Source organism: Procambarus clarkii, chromosome 37 (genome assembly GCF_040958095.1).
Source record: "Procambarus clarkii isolate CNS0578487 chromosome 37, FALCON_Pclarkii_2.0, whole genome shotgun sequence".
Classification (NCBI taxonomy): domain Eukaryota; kingdom Metazoa; phylum Arthropoda; class Malacostraca; order Decapoda; family Cambaridae; genus Procambarus; species Procambarus clarkii.
In genome coordinates, this window is record NC_091186.1 from 10,178,571 (window position 1) to 10,197,501 (window position 18,931).

General features: G+C 43.2%; 3 protein-coding genes and 1 long non-coding RNA gene across 5 annotated transcripts in view; 2 read left to right on the plus strand and 2 right to left on the minus strand.

Moving 5' to 3' along the window:
- LOC123765780 (NPC intracellular cholesterol transporter 2) overlaps nucleotides 1-4,843 on the minus strand; it is a 33,663-nt gene extending 28,820 nt beyond the window's left edge. The window contains exon 1 of the mRNA XM_045754524.2: nucleotides 4,239-4,843. The gene's annotated coding sequence lies outside the window, so the exon portion shown is untranslated. The remainder of the gene's footprint in view (nucleotides 1-4,238) is intronic.
- LOC123765781 (crustacean hyperglycemic hormones-like) lies at nucleotides 1,317-6,965 on the plus strand. Its single transcript, XM_045754526.2, has 3 exons — nucleotides 1,317-1,435; nucleotides 2,818-3,107; nucleotides 5,308-6,965. The coding sequence occupies exons 1-3, from the start codon at nucleotides 1,418-1,420 to the stop codon at nucleotides 5,411-5,413; spliced, it is 414 nt and encodes a 137-aa protein (XP_045610482.1). The 5' UTR covers nucleotides 1,317-1,417; the 3' UTR covers nucleotides 5,414-6,965.
- A 7,436-nt stretch (nucleotides 6,966-14,401) lies between these two features.
- LOC138372029 (uncharacterized) overlaps nucleotides 14,402-18,931 on the plus strand; it is a 29,454-nt gene continuing 24,924 nt past the window's right edge. The window contains exon 1 of the long non-coding RNA XR_011230633.1: nucleotides 14,402-14,768. This is a non-coding gene — a long non-coding RNA (uncharacterized lncRNA). The remainder of the gene's footprint in view (nucleotides 14,769-18,931) is intronic.
- Nucleotides 14,762-18,614, minus strand: LOC123765782 (crustacean hyperglycemic hormones-like). 2 transcript variants are annotated; one of them, XM_069337107.1, is made up of 3 exons: nucleotides 18,521-18,614; nucleotides 16,123-16,412; nucleotides 14,762-14,897 (listed from the first exon to the last, which is right to left on the minus strand). In XM_069337107.1, exons 1-3 carry the CDS (start codon nucleotides 18,536-18,538, stop codon nucleotides 14,792-14,794), a joined length of 414 nt encoding a protein of 137 aa, XP_069193208.1. In that variant the 5' UTR covers nucleotides 18,539-18,614; the 3' UTR covers nucleotides 14,762-14,791. The 2 variants fall into 2 exon arrangements, with proteins under 2 accessions (XP_069193208.1, XP_045610484.1); XM_045754528.2 differs by lacking the exon at nucleotides 14,762-14,897 and adding an exon at nucleotides 15,514-15,655.

Consider the following 18,931-nt stretch of genomic DNA (forward strand, 5'->3'; position numbering starts at 1 on the left):
CTTGTATATAAATAAATAAATAAAACCGTTCCAGGTGCAAAAATTTACTTAGTTCTGGAATGATTTTTGTCGCCCAACGTTGAATTTTCTCCAAAGCAGAAATGTTCTTTTGAAGGAAGGGGTGTTCATGTTTGGACGCATGCAAACCCCGCCTTGAAAAAGGTGGGGTTTACGCGACCCTCAGCTCTAATACGTCCATATCTGGATTATTGTCCAGATTAGGACGCATCAGAGATTTGTACAGTTAGCTACAATCTTTTCCTTGAAGTCAATGGTCCGTTTGACTATTCCAAGGGTTTGATGCGCCTTATATTGCCTTTCCCACGTATTGTACAAATTCCAATAACTGGCGAATACTAACTCTAAGCAGTCTATAGTATAAATACTATACCAAGCAGTCTCCGTGGCGAAGTGGTAAGACGCTCGCCTGGCGTTCCGCGAGTGCTTTTTCCTGGGTTCGTATCCTGGCCCGGAAGGATTTATTGGGCGCAAATCCTTAACTGTAGCCTCTGTTTAACAGTAAAATGAGTACTTGGTTGTAAAAACGATTCTTCGCGGGAGTCGTATTCCAGGGGAACATAGGATTAAGGACTTGCCCGAAACGCTACGCGTACTAGTCACTGCACAAGAATGTAAGAACTCTTGTATATATAAATAAAAAACTAGTTTAAAACCAACAGTTTAACAGTCTCCGTGGTGTAGTGGTAAGACACTCGCCTGGCGTTCCGCGATCGCTGTCATGGGTTCGTATCCTGGCCGGGGAGGATTTACTGGGCGCAATTCCTTAACTGTAGCCTCTGTTTAACGCAACAGTAAAATGTGTACTTGGATGAAAAAACGATTCTTCGCGGCGGGGATCGTATTCCAAGGACCTGCCCGAAACGCTACGCGTACTAGTAGCTGTACAAGAATGTAACAACTCTTGTATATATCTCAAAAAAATATATATATATATTCCCTTTAAACTAGTTAGTTTTAGCTATCGTATTTACCAGAGGACGAGCCGCATTTGTTGGTCCAAAAATGGCTCTGAACCTGTTGTCTTTACCTGCACAAAACATTATAGTCTCCCCTTCAAAATCCCCTGAAAATCACTTTTAATAAATACACGACGAAACAAACTGTTTTCTATAAAATATTCTTGTATATTAGGCGTGTATTATACGCTGGCGTATAAATATAGATGACCTTTCTGTCATCATGTCTGCCTGGCGCCAATCAACGCCATTCTCCCCATAAAGGGGGCGTCCAATAATTGCTATGGGGGCTGGAAGGACTCCCTATATAAGCGGAGGAGAGGCAGGGATGACACACACACCATACCAGCGTCAAGTCCCTCTCTCAGGACTCTCTAGACCTCCGAGGCAGTCTTCGTGGTGCTGGTCTGTGTAGATCCGAGACTCGTCCCCCTCCAGCTATGGTTTCCTTCAGAACGGTAAGTCCGGGCGGTACTGAGAGGGACGACCGCTGTCTTCACTTGTTGTTGATACAGCTTCACAGAGTCGTTTAGAACCTCCCAAGGCTTCCTGTTTATTGCAAGTGCCTATTTGCAGCCTGTCCCCTCGAATAGTATATAGCATTTTGACGTATAAATCCCCAGCGTGAAAATATGATGCTGGACTATATAAATATAGAGGCTCGCAAAATTTGCTCACTACTTTGACACTGAAAGAATTCTTTGTCTCTGTGGCTCCTTTGGGTATTAAGTTTCCACCTGTGTCCTCTTGAGCGTGTCTCCCTGTCAATTCCCCTGAGAATTTTGTATGTGGTAATCATGTCTTCCCTAACTCTTCTGTCTACCAGCGACGCGAGGTGCAATTCACGCAGCCTTTCCTCGTAACTCATACCTTTTAGTTCTGGAACTAGTTTAGTTGCATACCTTTGAATCTTCTCCAATTTCTTATGCTTGACAAGGAGTGGACTCCATGCAGGAGCCGCATTCTACAAGACTGGTCTGACATGTGTGGTATACAAGGTTCTAAATTATTCCTTACACAAATTTCTTAAAGCAGTTCTAATGTTAGCCAGCCTCTCACACACCGCTGATGATACCCTTTTGATATGGGCTTCAGGAGATAGGTTGAATGGTCCGTCCTGGACCATTCTCAAGTCGATCGACTTGAGAATGGTCCACGACGGACCGAAACGTCGTCGTCCCTTCACCTTCTAGTGTGTAGTCTGGTCAAACTACTTCAACCACGTTATTGTGACTCATCGCATGCATAGGTTTAGTGTGATATCAACTCCTAGATCATTCTCTCTGTCTGTTTCATGGAGGACTTCGTCTCCCACTCGGAACCCTGTCTGGCCTCCTGCTCATTTTTGTGGTAGGGTCGCTGCCAGAGGGGTACTGGGAGTACTAGGGTCCCCAACCAGAGGGTGTATAGGAAGCACTAGGGTCTCTACTAGAGGAGTACTGGGAGTGCTAGGGTCCCTACCAGAGGGGTACTGGTGTGGTAGGCCACTAGAAATGTTAGCAGGATATGCGTAGTCATATTGATGAGAGTTATGAATGAAGTAGAGGATGGATGAGGTTAGAGATTGTTAAACTCACCCATGAGTCAGTGCGGAAGGTAGCGACAGATACTGAGTCACTGCAGTATAACTGTACCCGTGCTGAGGTGCTCATTGGTGTGAGATGAGTAGACCGGAAACTCTCCAATGGATGTGGTCGTTGGTTGTGGTGGTCGGTAGTGGAGGTGGTCGCTGGTGGTGGCAGTGGTCATTGATGGTGGTGACCGTAGGTGATGGTGTTGGTGGGTCTAAGTCCGTCTGGAACTACGAAGTAATCTTTCACTCCTTCCTTGACCCCAACAGATGTGGTCGTTGGTGGTGGTAGTGGTGGTGGTGGCAGCGAGTCTGGGCTCGTCTGGTGTCCATGGACGGTCCGTTGAAGGGTCGTCGAGGATGGAGCGACTGTTGTCGTCTGGGTCGTCATCGTCGGAACCTCTCAGCTTCCTCTCCCAAGACCAGAGCGTCAACAAGCGACAGGTGTTCGACCAGGCTTGTAAAGGAATATACGACAGAGCCATCTTCAAGAAGCTTGACCGAGTGTGTGAAGATTGTTACAACTTGTACCGTAAACCCTACGTCGCCACCACCTGCAGGTGAGCTGCCCACTACTCTAGGTACCCACCAGCTGCCCACCACAGTTCGTATCCCCCGGGAGTAACTGCCAGTCACAATACTAAGTGCAGTCTTGGTACCTCGGCCGCATACTCAGTGCAACGTCATTTCTTTGGGATTTATTTTTAAGTTTAATAATTTAATTTAAATTAATTTGGTATTTTTTTAATTTTATTTTAATAGTCAATGTTTTTTTAGTTAAGAATTTCTTATATAGTTTTCGTTTATTCGGAACAAATAATTTTTTTATTGATTTATAAAATTAAGCCATTTCTGATATATGTTCTATTAAATTTTTTAATATTATTTTGTTTTTTCCCTCAATTTAACTTGATTTAAGTTATTTCTATTCTTCTTTTAATTTTTATACCTAATTTTATTTATCTTAATACTCTAACGGTCTATCCTCTTCACATTTTTTAATGAATCCCTCAATATCGTCCCCCTTTTCTACATAACTTAACAGATATAACTGCTTCGCTCACTCAACATTCAAATTGTGGGTGGTGGACCTGCGTCTCAACCTCAACGTGTACCAAAATTGAGTGGATTAATTCGAGGATAATACTCAATATTTTAAGGTATGCTTATTTTCCAAGTAGGTATTACAAAATTTATGGTTAGCTACTGAAGACTTCCTGGTTTCTGTAGTAAACAAAAAAGTGTAGACTGTGTTACGTTCTTATTTAGTCAGTAATTCGTCTTTTGTCCATCTCTTTTTCTAAAAGGTCTTAGTGCCTCTTATCTTCTCAGATCCAACCCCAAGTCAGGATGAAGTTATCGAGAACGGAGCAGTAATAGTGTAATAGATAACCAAACGGTGAAGGGGGATAAACAACGCTAGACAAAACCATCACCACACGCACTTAAATATTATTCACAGGCAATTATTTAAAAGGCAAATATACACCAATATCTATACACCACCGATAACACCCTAAGTGTCACCTTCACTAGACACCACAAAAAACCTCTGTGATCTTCTATCACGGTGATGTGCCCTTTTGAGGTACTCACGCCGGCGAGTCCACTGTAGAGGCGGTCGCCTATGGGGTATGGGACGACCGACCACATGGTAACTTATCAGAGTAATAATAAAGACAGTTGCTCACCTTGAGTTGTAGTTTTCTTGTTGGAGGGCTGAAGCGATGCGTAGGTTTCTCAGGGGAGAGGATGGTCGAGGTCCAAGCAGTCTTGCCAACACTAGATAACTACTGTTCTAGGGACGTCGGTAGCAGGTCTACACGTGGTCAGGTGTGGGTCTTCCCTGCCTGCCTCTCCCTCCTCCAGGCGTGTGCGTGGGCGGTGCGCAGACACTGCGCAGGGCCGCCGTCCACCAATCAGGTGCACAGCTTCACCTAGCATAAGAGATATTCCCGCTGGCGGGCACTTTGAATGTGGGTCTCTCCACACCACGTTTCAAACAATTCACGGGCCAGGCCTCCACTGTATTATCACAATATCTAAACAATAACTTCAGCAACACGTTCGCTGGCCTGCTTTCAAGGCTTAACTGCAAACTAACCTTAACCTGGAGGACGGACATTTACTCTACGAACACAACTTGGCCACCCCGAGATACGTTGTTTACATATCCAATTGCTCGCTGGCTACCATAAACAATTAACTGGTCTTCAACGATCAGGCCATTCTTGTTCCGGCCGAAACAAGCTTTGCGTTCTTGAAGAATGCTCTTGCTGGCACTTTCCATGGACTGCCTTCCGCGTCCAACGTACCTCTCATAATTTCCGAGGAAAGACAATCATATAGTACGAAGGAAACTGCACCTGTGTCAGTGAGACCACAGCCTTCCACCGGGCAACAGAAAATGGAGTCAGTTGCTGTTAACAGATGGCGATAACATCGTCACACAACGGTACTTTGAATTTTGTTTTAAATCAACGATTTAAAGTTTTTATGCAGATATTGTGTCTATTCAGTTTTTATATTTGTTATCTATTTACCAATTAAAATAAATAACTTTTGCTAAGATTTAAAAAAAAAATCTTAATAAAGTCATTAAGTTTAACATTTAAATCAAGACTGTGTTCCATTAAAATATTATTTTTTGGTTAAATTTAATAAAGCTTTTCTTGGTCACTAATAAATTTTTGACCAATTGTAGTTAATGAGTTTAGTTTTTGTGTCACTAGTGCCTAACAAGCTACGTCTCCTCCACAGACAAAACTGCTATGCCAATTCCGTCTTTCGTCAATGCCTTGATGACCTTCTCTTGATAGACGTTGTTGACGAGTACATCTCCGGCGTCCAAACTGTCGGCAAGTAAGGTGACAGATCTGTCACCCTGACCTGCTCTCTTCCCACCACGACCTTCCCTCTCACCACGACCTGTCCTCTCCCACCACGACCCGCACTCTCCCACCACGACAACCTCTCTCTCTACCACTACCACCACCACCAGACTCTACGCACTTCTGAGCACTTCAGGACATCTCTTGGCATAGATGGGCATGGATGGACACATCTGGGACCAGTTGGGCAGATTTGGGCACACTAACAAAGCGTCTGGGCACAGCTGGACACATCTGGGCAAAGTTAGACTATGGACGCCAATGAAGCCCAAAGGATGCCAACGGACGCCGGTAGATGCCAGCAGACGTATATGCATGCCAACGAACATCGGTGGATCCCAACGGACGCATATGCATGCCAATGGACGGCCATAAGAGCCTCGACGCTTACCACAGGAGCAGTCGGGTCACGGGGCCCTCCAAGCCTTGGGGAAATCTCTCAACAAAGTTGATAACTGATCTAAGAATCAGTTCCTTCTTTGACCACGAGACACCGCCTGTGCCAGAAGTCACTGTCACTTGTGCTTGGAGTCACGGTGCCAAGCTTATAGTCGTGGCTGACGACGCCGTGCCATTATCTGTATACATGTATACATTATCTATATACAAGTATAAACAGACACGGAAGCTTATACATACATCCATGTTTGTTTATCAAAATCCATCTACCTTAAGGTATAATATTAGTATTTACCTGAGCCAAGTTAAGTAGATACTACCGTATACGTATAAGAGATAGAGTTGATATAGAAGTATAGTGATAGGACTCAGCTTGACACAGTTATCCCTCTCAGCCACATTTTCAGTCATGTTTTTAGGGAAACAATTATATTTTCTTACCCTGCAGGTGAGAAGTTGTACTTGTCGTCAAGGTCACAAGTAGAGTCAAATGTAGCATAAGGTTGTAGATTTATGGAACAAATTACCAGGTAACATAACAGACGTGGGATGACTGGGTTGTTTCAAGCGTAGGTTACACATATAAATGAGTTTGAGAGGATATCAACAGTCGCTACTTCGCATAGGTCAATAGGACTTCTGTTGTGTCCTCAATTATTATCTTCTTGTGTAATATTCACCGGCTTGATTAGTCAGGCAAGAGTTAAACAGTTATTTTCATATTTGTAAATGTAATTTTTGCTGAAGTTAAATTCATTTCAACAAAATTATTGATACACACACACGCACAATATACAAAACTGATATACCCGTGAAGGGCAGCTGGTCACGTGATAACTTAATATACTGTGTGTACTGCATTAAAGAGGAATTACACAGATTATAGTAAATACGTTGGGCCGTCTTGAGAGACGAAGGCTTCTCTGACAACTATGTTTTCTCGCGCAGTCTTCGCAACACTGTTTACCTATATTGTGGAGGCATTAATGAACCTCATTTTGTATACCAAAGATTGATGTAATGAGACTGACAGACAGAGATAGGAAATAAGACAGACAAGCTTACTAGTGGTGGAGCGCTGCGACTATCAACACCTCTTGTGTTTGTAGGAATAAAACTGCATTAAAATATTGCATTTCATTATCCAGAAAATTCAGTAAGAAAACAGCTAAGAAAATAAATAAAAATTAAAAATACCAAAAAAATGGTTTTGTATTTCATATGTAGCAAATATATTATAAACATAAATTGTTTAATTTATTAACCTCAGTAATTATTTAAAAATAATTTTTTCCTTAAACTATAATATTAAGTTTTAATAACTGTCTGAAAAGACTAGTTTCATCCTGTTAACAGTCTACGTTACTGTATGAAATAAACATTGAAATTATAAGACTTATACTAATATATATATTATTATTACTCTGCCTTTTGGCCCGGCGACGTGTGTCTCTCACAATAAAATCAACTCTTCTCTTCAATTCATCTATCTCCCCAAGCCACTTCTCTAAATTACTAAATATTATCTGTATATATGCGCATTAAATAACAAGAAATATGTCTAACACTCCCTTAATGGACACTCCCAACACTGGAGAGTAAACACAAACCCCCCCCCCCCAATACAAGACACGTGAATATACAGATTAACAGTCAGATGGATCAACCAGCCCCCACGACCTAACAAGCAACACTGATATAGTGCTTCCACCACCCCGCCCCCACAAGCGTATCACCTTTACCAAACCCCTCAACTGTATGGCCGTTCTAGCATTGCGTCATTTCCTCGGGGCAGTGAATAGTGGTTAATGCACCGAAAATTTGACGCAGTGGTCTATAGGGTTAAAACTGGTGGTCGTCAACCAATACGAGGTCGACTGGTCGATAAGTCAGCGGTGCGGGTGCCACCATTGGCGCCAACACGGTGCCATCCACCCTGCTCCCTCCTGCGGGCTCTCCGTAAAAAATACAACTGTTTTGCCTAACTAGGAACGTACGAACCCAAGCAACCCACCAAACCTATCGAAGCCGATGTGTAAAATACGTCGACATTACGGTGCTTTAATTTATAATAACGAATCACATTTTTAACGGATTTAACGGAAATAATGCGACGTGTTGGGTGGTAAACATTCATTTGTTTTTATAATCTTCTATAGCCAACATTTTCCTCAAGAAATACGTCTGTAGCCTTAACTATGACCTTTATCTTAGGGTATAATATGGTAGAAATACTTTACTCTCCTCGCCCCAGCGGGAGGGTACACACACAGGGTACTCTCCTCGCCCCAGCGGGAGGGTACACACACAGGGTACTCTCCTCGCCCCAGCGGGAGGGTACACACACAGGGTACTCTCCTCGCCCCAGCGGGAGGGTACACACTCAGGGTACTCTCCTCGCCCCAGCGGGAGGGTACACACACAGGGTACTCTCCTCGCCCCAGCAGGAGGGTACACACACAGGGTACTCTCCTCGCCCCAGCAGGAGGGTACACACACAGGGTACTCTCCTCGCCCCAGCAGGAGGGTACACACACAGGGTACTCTCCTCGCCCCAGCGGGAGGGTACACACACAGGGTACTCTCCTCGCCCCAGCGGGAGGGTACACACACAGGGTACTCTCCTCGCCCCACCGGGAGGGCACTCACACAGGAGTGAGTGACAGTAATATGATCGAAACAACATGGCCACCATTAATATAATAGAGTGAGCAGCTTCTTTCGCTAGCAGGAACGGATCCAAGCTACTAATCATGGGAGACTTCAACCATGGGAAGACAGATTGGGAGAACAGAGACCCACATGGAGGATCAGACCCATGGAGAGCTAAGCTGCTGGACGTAGCAACAAGAAACTTTCTAAGCCAGCACACCCAGGGATCGACAAGAATGAGAGGGGAAGATGAACCAGCTATACTTGATCTGATATTCACCCTGAATGAGTCGGATATAAGGGAAGTTAAGATGGAAGCCCCCTTGGGACTGAGTGATCACAGTGTATTGATTTTTGAGTACCTGGTAGAAATAGGAGTTATCTTCCCCCAAAAAGAACTAGAAAACAAGGGGCTGGCATTCCGAAAGGAAAATAACGAGGAGATTAAAAATTCATAAAAGAAATACCATAGGACACAACTCAGAACTAAGTCTGTACAAGACATGATGGATTATGTCACCCAAAAGTGTCAGGAGGCAGTAAACAGGTTTATCCCGGCCCAGAAGGAAAAAAAACTGAGAAGCAAAAGAAGAAGCCGTGGTTTAAAAGGGCATGTATGTAAGCAAAGGAACTGAACAAAAGGGCGTGGAGGAACTTCCGAAATAACAGAACAGCAGAAAGCAGAGAGAGAGATATCAGAGAACCAGGAATGAGTATGTTAGTGTGAAAACAGAAGCAGAGAAAAAGTATGAAAATGATATAGCTAATAAAGCCAAGACCAAACCAAAGCTACTCCACAGTCACATCAGGAGAAAAACAACAGTGAAAGAACAGGTAATGACACTTAGAACAGGGGAGGACAGGTACACAGAGAATGACAAAGAGGTGTGTGAGGAACTCAACAAGAGGTTCCAGGAGGTCTTCTCAATAGAACGAGGTGAAATCCCTGCGCTAGTAGAGGTGGCAGTAAACCAGGTGGCCTTAGGAGGGTTCGAAATTACCAGAGATGAAGTTAAGAGGCACCTGTTAGATCTGGACGTGAGAAAGGCTGTTGGTCCAGACGGAATCTCATCATGGGTATTGAAAGAGTGTGTAGAAGTTCTTTGCTTGCCACCCGCCATAGTGTATAGTAGGTCACTGGAGATGGGAGATCTACCAGAAATATGGAAGACGGTTAATGTGGTCCCAATATACAAAAAGGGGTGACAGGCAAGAGGCACTGAACTACAGGTAAGTGTCCTTAACTTGTATACCATGCAAGATGATGAAGAAGATCGTGAGAAAAAATCTAGTAACACAGTTGGAGAGAAGGGACTTCATGACAACCCATCAACATGGGTTGATGGGTTGTCAGATGTTTGATAAAAGAGTGCACACGGCCATTTTGCTTTCACTTGGAGTGCACAAGAGTGCGCCGAGCTGAGTGCGCTCACTCTACCTTTCTTAATATGGGTGTTAGGCTTGTCTTGTAGGGTATCGACGAGGAGCAGTCGCCCTTGGCTGTCCAGTAAGACTACGGAGGCCGCCGCAGCCTTTCTATGAAAGGAAATTACAGTCATTAGTATAGTTTTACCCTCAAGTTACTTGGAAACAGTACCAGGAGCGAGAGGGAGTTTGGACCAGAAAAGCCTAATGGTTCCTTCGCTTGTGTAAACATCGCCTTTAGGTTGTAACGTCATGGGAGTTACGTGACTAAGGGACAAGAGCCTATTGGGGGAGGCACCAGAGGGCTCCAAGAAACTGTCGCGATTGGCTAATTTTGAAGAACAAGGGGAAGAGTGTCGGGTAGGCGCCCGCCTGGAGCCAGTCGGCTTCCCCTCCATGTGCGAGCATTCTGAGGGCAAGATCGACTCAGTTAGGAGGCAGAACCCGTGACTCCAGCTAAAGTCACGGAATTCACGTCAAAGTCACGTTTAACGTGACGTCATAAGCCCAGTATATATCAATCACGTCTATGAGATTCCATCACGTCAGAATCCGGTTCCACAACGACGCGCATATATATATATATTAACCAAGATAAGTGATACCCGAAGAATAACTCCACCATCAATCACGGCAGTGAAGAACTGGACTGCCTAAAGTTATCTGTGATCATCGGCTTTAGTACTAGAGATCCGTCACCATATCGCTCAGTAAACTGTTTAGTAGGAATCTAAGACGATTCCCAGTGACCTAAGTCAGCTTCGAGTGAATAACGAAGAATTACGAACTGTTGTGGACTTTGTATAATTTCTATCAACCTCACTTACCTACCCCGTGTGTTCCGCCACACGGGCCCCACCTTGCCTACACCTGCTTGTGTGTCCCGGCTCGTCTCTTCACGCCACCCTTTAGGAGTGAGCGATTATCACCTCTGTGGCCCTGAGTGGTTGTTGGACACCTCAATGGTTGTTGCCACGCACACCTCCACCCACACGTGTTCCTGTAAAAGTGATCTACCACGTGTGGTTGGTGAGGTGTTAGATCTTCAGTCGACGGCAGGAATATTAACTGAATGAGAGAGGTTGTTTGAATGTAAGTCGGTTTATCAAAGTGAGTACTCATTAATTAAATTACTGTGTTATTATCAGAAGTGCATATTCCTTGTGCTGATTCAAGTCAGCCCCACGGCCTGTTCTCATTAAGGGGGGGGGGGTCATAACGCTGGATATTCAAAGTTGTTGAATGTCAACCAAACTTTTTTTTACTAGTTATATATGAAAAAGGCTGCAACTGTCCCAAGTTTCAGTACTGCACCCTAAGTAGAAAGGGAGAGAGAAAAAAAATCACCGAATTTTACACAATTTGAATAATTCAGTACAACCACAAGTTTCAAATTAAATAATTTCAATGACACTCATCTATCACATTAGCATATAATAGGGGACATGTCAAAGAGGATTATCCAAAATATGTTTAGTTTTACTAATACAAATAGTCAAAGTTCCCCCAAATTTATGCCAATATTTCATGTTTGCAAATATTTATAAAATCAATAAATGAACTTAGGAATAATTTTTTTTTTGAGAGATTGTAGAGACGTAAACTCTACATATAAGGTGTAAATTTCAGGTAAACTGAATAAAAAATGAAAGAGGACTAGCAATTTTATTTTACTTGACAATAAATGAAGTCAAAGATTCTGCAACCTGTGGTTGAGGTTACCATCAACCAATTTCCTCCAAAATTTGTACACTTACAGATAGGCAACCGTTTTGTAAGGTGGGTTAAGTTTCATGCAAATCACCAATAAAAAAAAATAGAGAAAAAATCTAATATTTTAGATTCTGCTGAGACTTGGACCAGTTGAAGCCAATTTCATATATAACTAGTCAAAAAGAGTCAGTGAGCGCAATTAGAAAAACTAAGAAACGTCATTAGTGAAGTGTAAGGTAATTAGCAACGTGTTGACTAATTCTTGATTGTCAAGCTGTCTAAGTGATCAGCTCAGTTTTAACATTATTTATTATGAGTCAATTAGCTGTCACGGGCTCACCATAGCCCGTGCTACATGGAACTTTGTTCCAGGTAGCGAGTCTTTAACAACAACAACAGCTGTCAGAGTGACAGTAATTAGTGCGATTACTGACTGCTTTCTAATTACTTGGTGTTAGAGTAATTACCTTTGATAAGCATTGTTTGCTTGACTGCCTGTGTTGACAGATCTAGATTTAACATAAATTACCTGCATTTGTTTGTCCACGAGACAGCAATTAACGTAATTGTGTTAAACCTGTTGTATTGATTGAAATTTATTAGATCAATTGTTTTGAGTTTTGCCATAGTACTGTAACGTAATTGATTGTCCTGACTCCCGTCATGAGAGACGAGCCTTAACAACTTAGTGCCCAGAAGTCAGTCTCTGTGACAGGTCTGTCTGTGGTGTCTTTATTGTTGTTGTTATTTTGAACTGTTTTGCCGCAGTCGCTAAGAACTGGTACTTGCGTCTGAGTGGTCACCCCCAGCTAATGTTAATATTCTCCCTGTTGATATTTTTCAGTTAGTTCATGTTGAGGAGCCGCGAGCGGTCTGAACGGGAGTTCGACTACACTGGCTGACTGTACAGTGTTGCAGTGTGTGCCACTACTGACTTTAAGGTAACGTTAAATTGTTGTGCTTTGTATTAGTATTAAGTAGTGAATATATGTTCATTGTTACCAAGTGAGAAGTGTCTTTTCATCAACACCTTCCAATAATTTGGTCTCCAAACTTCACACAAGGACAAGGAAATGCAATAATTTGATGCAGTTTTATTCTCATAAACACAAGAGGTGTTGATAGTCGCAGCGCTCCACCACTAGTAAATTTGTTTGTCTTATTTCCTGTCTGTCTGTCTGTTGGTCTGTCTGTTTGTCTCATTACATTAATCTTTGGTATAGAAAATGAGGTTCATTAATGCCTACACAATATAGGCAAGTAGTGTTACCAGAGAAGCCTTCATCTCCCAGACGGTCCGACGGTTCAATACAGTACACAAAATATAGCAAGTTATCCCGTGACCAGCTGCCCTTCATGTGTGTATATCACTTGTATATTGTACTTGTATATCTAAGAGTGTGTATGAACAGTTTTGTTTGAAAGAGTCTAACTTCAGCAAAAATTACATTTCAAAATATGAAAATAACTGTTTAACTCTCGCTTGACTAGTCAAGGCGGTGAATATTACACAAGATAATAGTTGAGGACACAACAGAAGGCCTATTGACCCATGCGAAGTAGCGCCTGTTGATATCCTCTCAAACTCATATATATGTGTAACCTACGCTTGAAACAACCCAGTCATCCCACGTCTGTTATGTTACCCGGTAATTTGTTCCATAAATCTACAACATTATGCTACATTTGACTCTACCTGCGACCTTGACGACAAGTACAACTTCTCACCTGCAGGGTAAGAAAATATAATTGTTTAATTGATTGAAAATGTGGCTGAGAGGGATAACTGTGTCAAGCTGAGCCCTACCTCTTATACCTCTATATCAACTCTCTCTCATACATATACGATTGTAACAATTTAACTTGGCTCAGATAAATACTAATATTAAACCTTAAAATCGATGGCTTTAGATAAATAAACATGGGTATATGTATAAGCTTCCGTGTCTGTCTATACTTGTATATAGATAATGTATACATGTGTACAGATAATAGCACGGCGTCGTCAGCCACGACTGTAAGCTTGGCACCGTGACTCCAAGCACAAGTGACAGTGACTTCTGGCACAGGCGGTGTCTCGTGGTCAAAGAAAGAAAATATTCTCAGATTAGTTATCAACTTTGTTGAGAGAACTCCCAAGGCTTGGAGTGCCCCATGACCCGACTGCTCTTGTCGTAAGCGTCGATGCACTTATGGCCGTCCGTTGGCACACATATGCGTCTACTGGCATCTACAGGCGTTTGCTGGCATCTACGGGCGTCTGCCGGATGCCGGCATCCGTTGGCATCCTTTAGGGTTCATTGGCGTCCATAGCTTAACCACGGACACCCAAGCAAGCCTCTCGTCAGCTAGATGACCAATGTGTGTCCTTAGAATGCAATGCCACACGCTTGCCGATTTTCCTTGACGTTCGCAAGTAACCCAAATACACTTCAAATGTGGCTTAGTATATCCAGATGTGTCCAGCTGTGCTAAGATGTGTCGATCTTTGTCCAACTGTGCCAAGATGTGTCCAACTGTGTCCAGATAAGTTCAGCTGTGCCCAGATGTGTCCAACTGTGCCCTGAAATGTCAGACTGTGCCCAAAAATGTCCACCTGTGCCAAGATGTGTCCAGCTGTGTCAAGATGAGTCCAACTGTGCCCAGATATGTCTAACTGTGCCCAGATGTGTCCAACCGTGCCCAGATATGTCCATCTGTGACGAGAGATGTCTTGAGGTGCTCAGAGGTGTCTAGTGATGGAGAGACGACAGGCCGTGGTGGTTGTAGTGGTGTTGAGACTGTTGATTGTAGTGGTGGAGAGACGGTATGTTGTAGTGGTGGTGGTGGTGGTAATAATGTGGATAGGGCAGGTGGTAGGGGTTGTAATGGTGGAGAGAGGATCAAATCCTAGTGGTGAGGAGAGCGTTCGTCGTTAAGGAAGAAGGCAAGTCATGGAGAGAGAAGGTAGGTCATGGTGGAAGAGATCAGGTTGTGGTGGTGGTGGTAGTGGTGGAGAGAGGGCATGTCGTGTTGGTGGTAGTGGTGGAGAAATAGCTTGTCGTGGTGGGAGAGGACAGGTCGTGGTGAGAGAGGGCAGGTCGTGGTGGGAGAGGGCAGGTTGTGGTGGGAAGAGGGCAGGTCGTGGTGGGAAGAGGGCAGGTCGGGGTGACAGATCTGTCACCTTACTTGCCGACAGTTTGGACGCCGGAGATGTACTCGTCAACAACGTCTATCAAGAGAAGGTCGTCAAGGCATTGACGAAAGACGGAATTGGCATAACAGTTTTGTCTGTGGAGGAGACGAAGCTTGTTAGGCACTCCAGGTGTTGGCACTGGTGACACAAATTAAACTCATTAATTACAGCTAGTAAAATATTCAAGTGACCAAGAAAAACTTTGTCAAACATAACCATAAACGAATAATTATATTTTTATTTATAAATACAAGAGTTTTCACATTCTTGTAAAGCCGCTAACACGCATAGCGTTTCCGGAAGATCCTTAATCCTAAGGGTTCCCTGGAATACGACCCGCCAATTGGTTAACAACATGGTACCCTTCACTGCTAAGTGAAATGGGTAATGGAAATTTGAATGAAATGAATGAAATTTAAATAATAAAAAACAAAATGTTAATAGTTACAGGTCACTATTGTAATCTTGTCTGTACAGGTTACAGACCCTGATTTAAATAATAAACTTAAGTACTTTATTAAGGAATTTTGTTAAATCCTAACAAAGTTATTTGTTTTAATTATAGATAACAAATATAAGAATATGCATGAAAAATTAAATAAGTGATTCAAAACAAAATACAAAATAACATAGTCTAATATTACTCTTTTTACTGAGGGCAGCAGCAAGCAAGGCTTCAGTAGTTTATTATATGAGACTTGCTTTACTTACCTATAATGTAGATAGTCAAAGCAAACCTTTAATTGCTGATTATTATCCTCGGATTATTTCGCTCAATTGTTTGTACAAGTCGAGGTTGAGACCCAGGTCCATCACACAAAATTGGAACGCTGAGTGAGCGAAGCAGTTAGTCCTGATAGGTCGTATAGAAAACGGGAGAGGGGCAAAATATTAAGTTAAATAAAATTATATAAAATAATAAAAGGATTATAAATAAATTTTAAAACAATATGAAACTAAAAAAAAAAGTACAATAAGAAGTTTTTATAGAACCCGAGAATAATAAAAAAGTACGACAAAATAACATATAAAAATAAAAATAAATTAAATTTTTTCAAATAAATGTAAACTATATAAAGATTTATTAAAATTTAGAAAATATTGAGAGATACTGAAATAAAATTAAAATATTACTAAATTATGTTAACTGAAATTATAAAAATTAAAATAATCTAATAATAAATCCCAAAGAAATGACACTGCTCTGAGTATGCGGCCGAGGTACCAAGACTGCACTTGGTATTGTGACTGGCAGTTACTCCCGGGGGATACGAACTGTGGTGGGCAGCTGGTGGGTACCTAGAGTAGTGGGCAGCTCACCTGCAGGTGGTGGCGACGTAGGGTTTACGGTACAAGTTGTAACAATCTTCACACACTCGGTCAAGCTTCTTGAAGATGGCTCTGTCGTATATTCCTTTACAAGCCTGGTCGAACACCTGTCGCTTGTTGACGCTCTGGTCTTGGGAGAGGAAGCTGAGAGGTTCCGACGATGACGACCCAGACGACAACAGTCGCTCCATCCTCGACGACCCTTCAACGGACCGTCCATGGACACCAGACGAGCCCAGACTCGCTGCCACCACCACCACTACCACCACCAACGACCACATCTGTTGGGGTCAAGGAAGGAGTGAAAGATTAATTCGTAGTTCCAGACGGACTTAGACCCACCAACACCATCACCTACGGTCACCACCATCAATGACCACTGCCACCACTAGAGACCACCTCCACTACCGACCACCACAACCAACGACCACATCCGTTTGCGAGTTTCCTGTCTACTCATCTCACACCAATGAGTACCTCAGCACGGGTACTGCAGTGACTCAGTATCTGTCGCTACCTTCCGCACTGACTCATGGGTGAGTTTAACAATCTCTAACCTCATCCATCCTCTACTTCATTCATAACTCTCATTAATATGACTACGCCTATCCTGCTAACATTTCTAGTGGCCTACCACACCAGTACCCCTCTGGTAGGGACCCTAGTACTCCCAGTATCCCTCTGGTAAGGACCCTAGTACTCCCAGTACCCCTCTGATAGGGACTCAAGTACTATCAGTACTCCTCTGATAGGGACTCTAGCACTCCCAGTACCCCTCTGATAGGGACTCTAGTACTACCAGTACTCCTCTGGTAGGGACCCTAGTACTCCTAGTACTCCTCTGGTAGGTACCCTAGTACTACCAGGACCCCTCTGGTAGGGACCCAGAGGCTGTACCGGGCACCGAATGGGAGACGAAGTCCTCCATGAAACGGACAGAGAGAATGATGTAGGATTTGATATCGCACCGAACCTATCTAAAGAAGCCCATATCAAAAGGATATCATCAGCGGTGTGCGAGAAGCTGGCTAACGTCAGAACTGCCTTTAGAAATTTGTGTAAGGAATCATTTAGAGCCTTGTACACCACACATGTCAGACCAATCATGGAGTACGAGGCTCCAGCATGGAGTCCATTCCTTGTCAAGTGTTGTAATCCAAAAGTTAGGAGTGAATATTAGCAAGTGAATCAAACACTACAACACTTAACAAATGATGGGTGGAAGTACATGTTAAGTATTTCGATTGGTCACACATTGAGGTAAGGTCAAAGGGATTAAGACAACCGTTGCCCACGCACACAAATGTACCGGCCAAGAGGACAAAGGGTGTCCTGTAGTTTCTGGGAACAAGGTGATTTACAGTTAATCGGATTATACCCTCCTTGGGATGCAGGGTGCAATGTTTGAGGCTATGACCGGCTGGAGAGTCTCGTGGTAGCAGCGCTCCTAACAAGTTATTATCTCTGTCTGCGGCACCAAGGTAGTGAAACCGACCAAAAGTGGATACATGATGTGATCTTGGTGACCAAGTCGAGTCTGCTTGATGTGAGTATTGTATGGAAGACTAACCAGGTGTGTAGAGTTGTAGTGTTGATTCGGTATTAGGGACTTAGGCGGAGGTTACGAGTTCAGGTGGTGACTGGGAAGGTAGAGTGGGGTTATTTACTTGTATGAGAAGCTAATTTAATTAGAGAAAGTAGGTTAATGTGTTAACTATTATCAGAGAATATTTATGTAATTAAATTGGAAAAACCCGACGGCCTTTAATCACCTTCCATATGTTCTTTCATTGAGTTCCTGTGTAAACCTAGTGGTACGCCTCAAGGGTTCTGGTGTAGGGAATTACATGATGGAAGTAACTGTTCCTGATGCAAGGGAGTTATAGTTGTGTAATCGTTGTGTTCAGAATGAGCCTGGGTTTAGCGATCACGACACAACTAAGAGGCATTAGTTACAAGGAAAGCCTGCGTGAATTGCACAACACGTCGCTGATAGACAGAAGAGTTAGGGAAGACATGATTCCCATACAAAATTTTAAAGGGAATTGATAGGGTAGATAGGGTAGATAGAGACAGATTACTTAACACGGGTGGAATACGAACAAGGACACACAGGTGGAAACTTAATACCCAAATGCGCCACAGAGACAAAGAATTCTTTCAGTGTCAAAGTAGTGAGCAAATTTTACCAGCCGCTATGATTTATGTTGCGTCATATTTTCACGCTGGGGATTTATACGTCAAAATCCTATATACTATTCGAGGGGACAGGCTGCAAATAGGCACTTGCAATAAACAGGAAGCCTTGGGAGGTTCAAAACGAATCTGTGAAGCTGATCAACAGCAAGTGAAGACAGCGGTCGTCCCTGTCAGTACCGCCCGGACTTACCGTTCTGAAGGAAACCATAGCTGGAGGGGGACGAGTCTCGAACCTACACAGACCAGCTTCACGAAGACTGCCTTTGAGGTCTGGAGAGTCCTGAGAGAGGGACTGGTCGCTGGTATGGTGTGTGTGTCATCCGTGCCTCTCCTCCGCTTATATAGGAAGTCCTTCCAGCTCCCATGGCAATTACTGGCCGCCCCCTTTATGGGGAGAATGGCGTTGATTGGCGCCAGGCATCACGATGACTGGAAGATCATTTATATCTATACTTTATTCGCCAGCGTATAATACGCACCTAATATACAAGACTATTTTATAGATAAACAGTTTAACTCTTTCGTCGTGTATATATTGAAAGTGATTTTCAGGGGATTTTAAAGGGAAGACATTAGTGTCTTGTGCAGGTAAAGACAACAG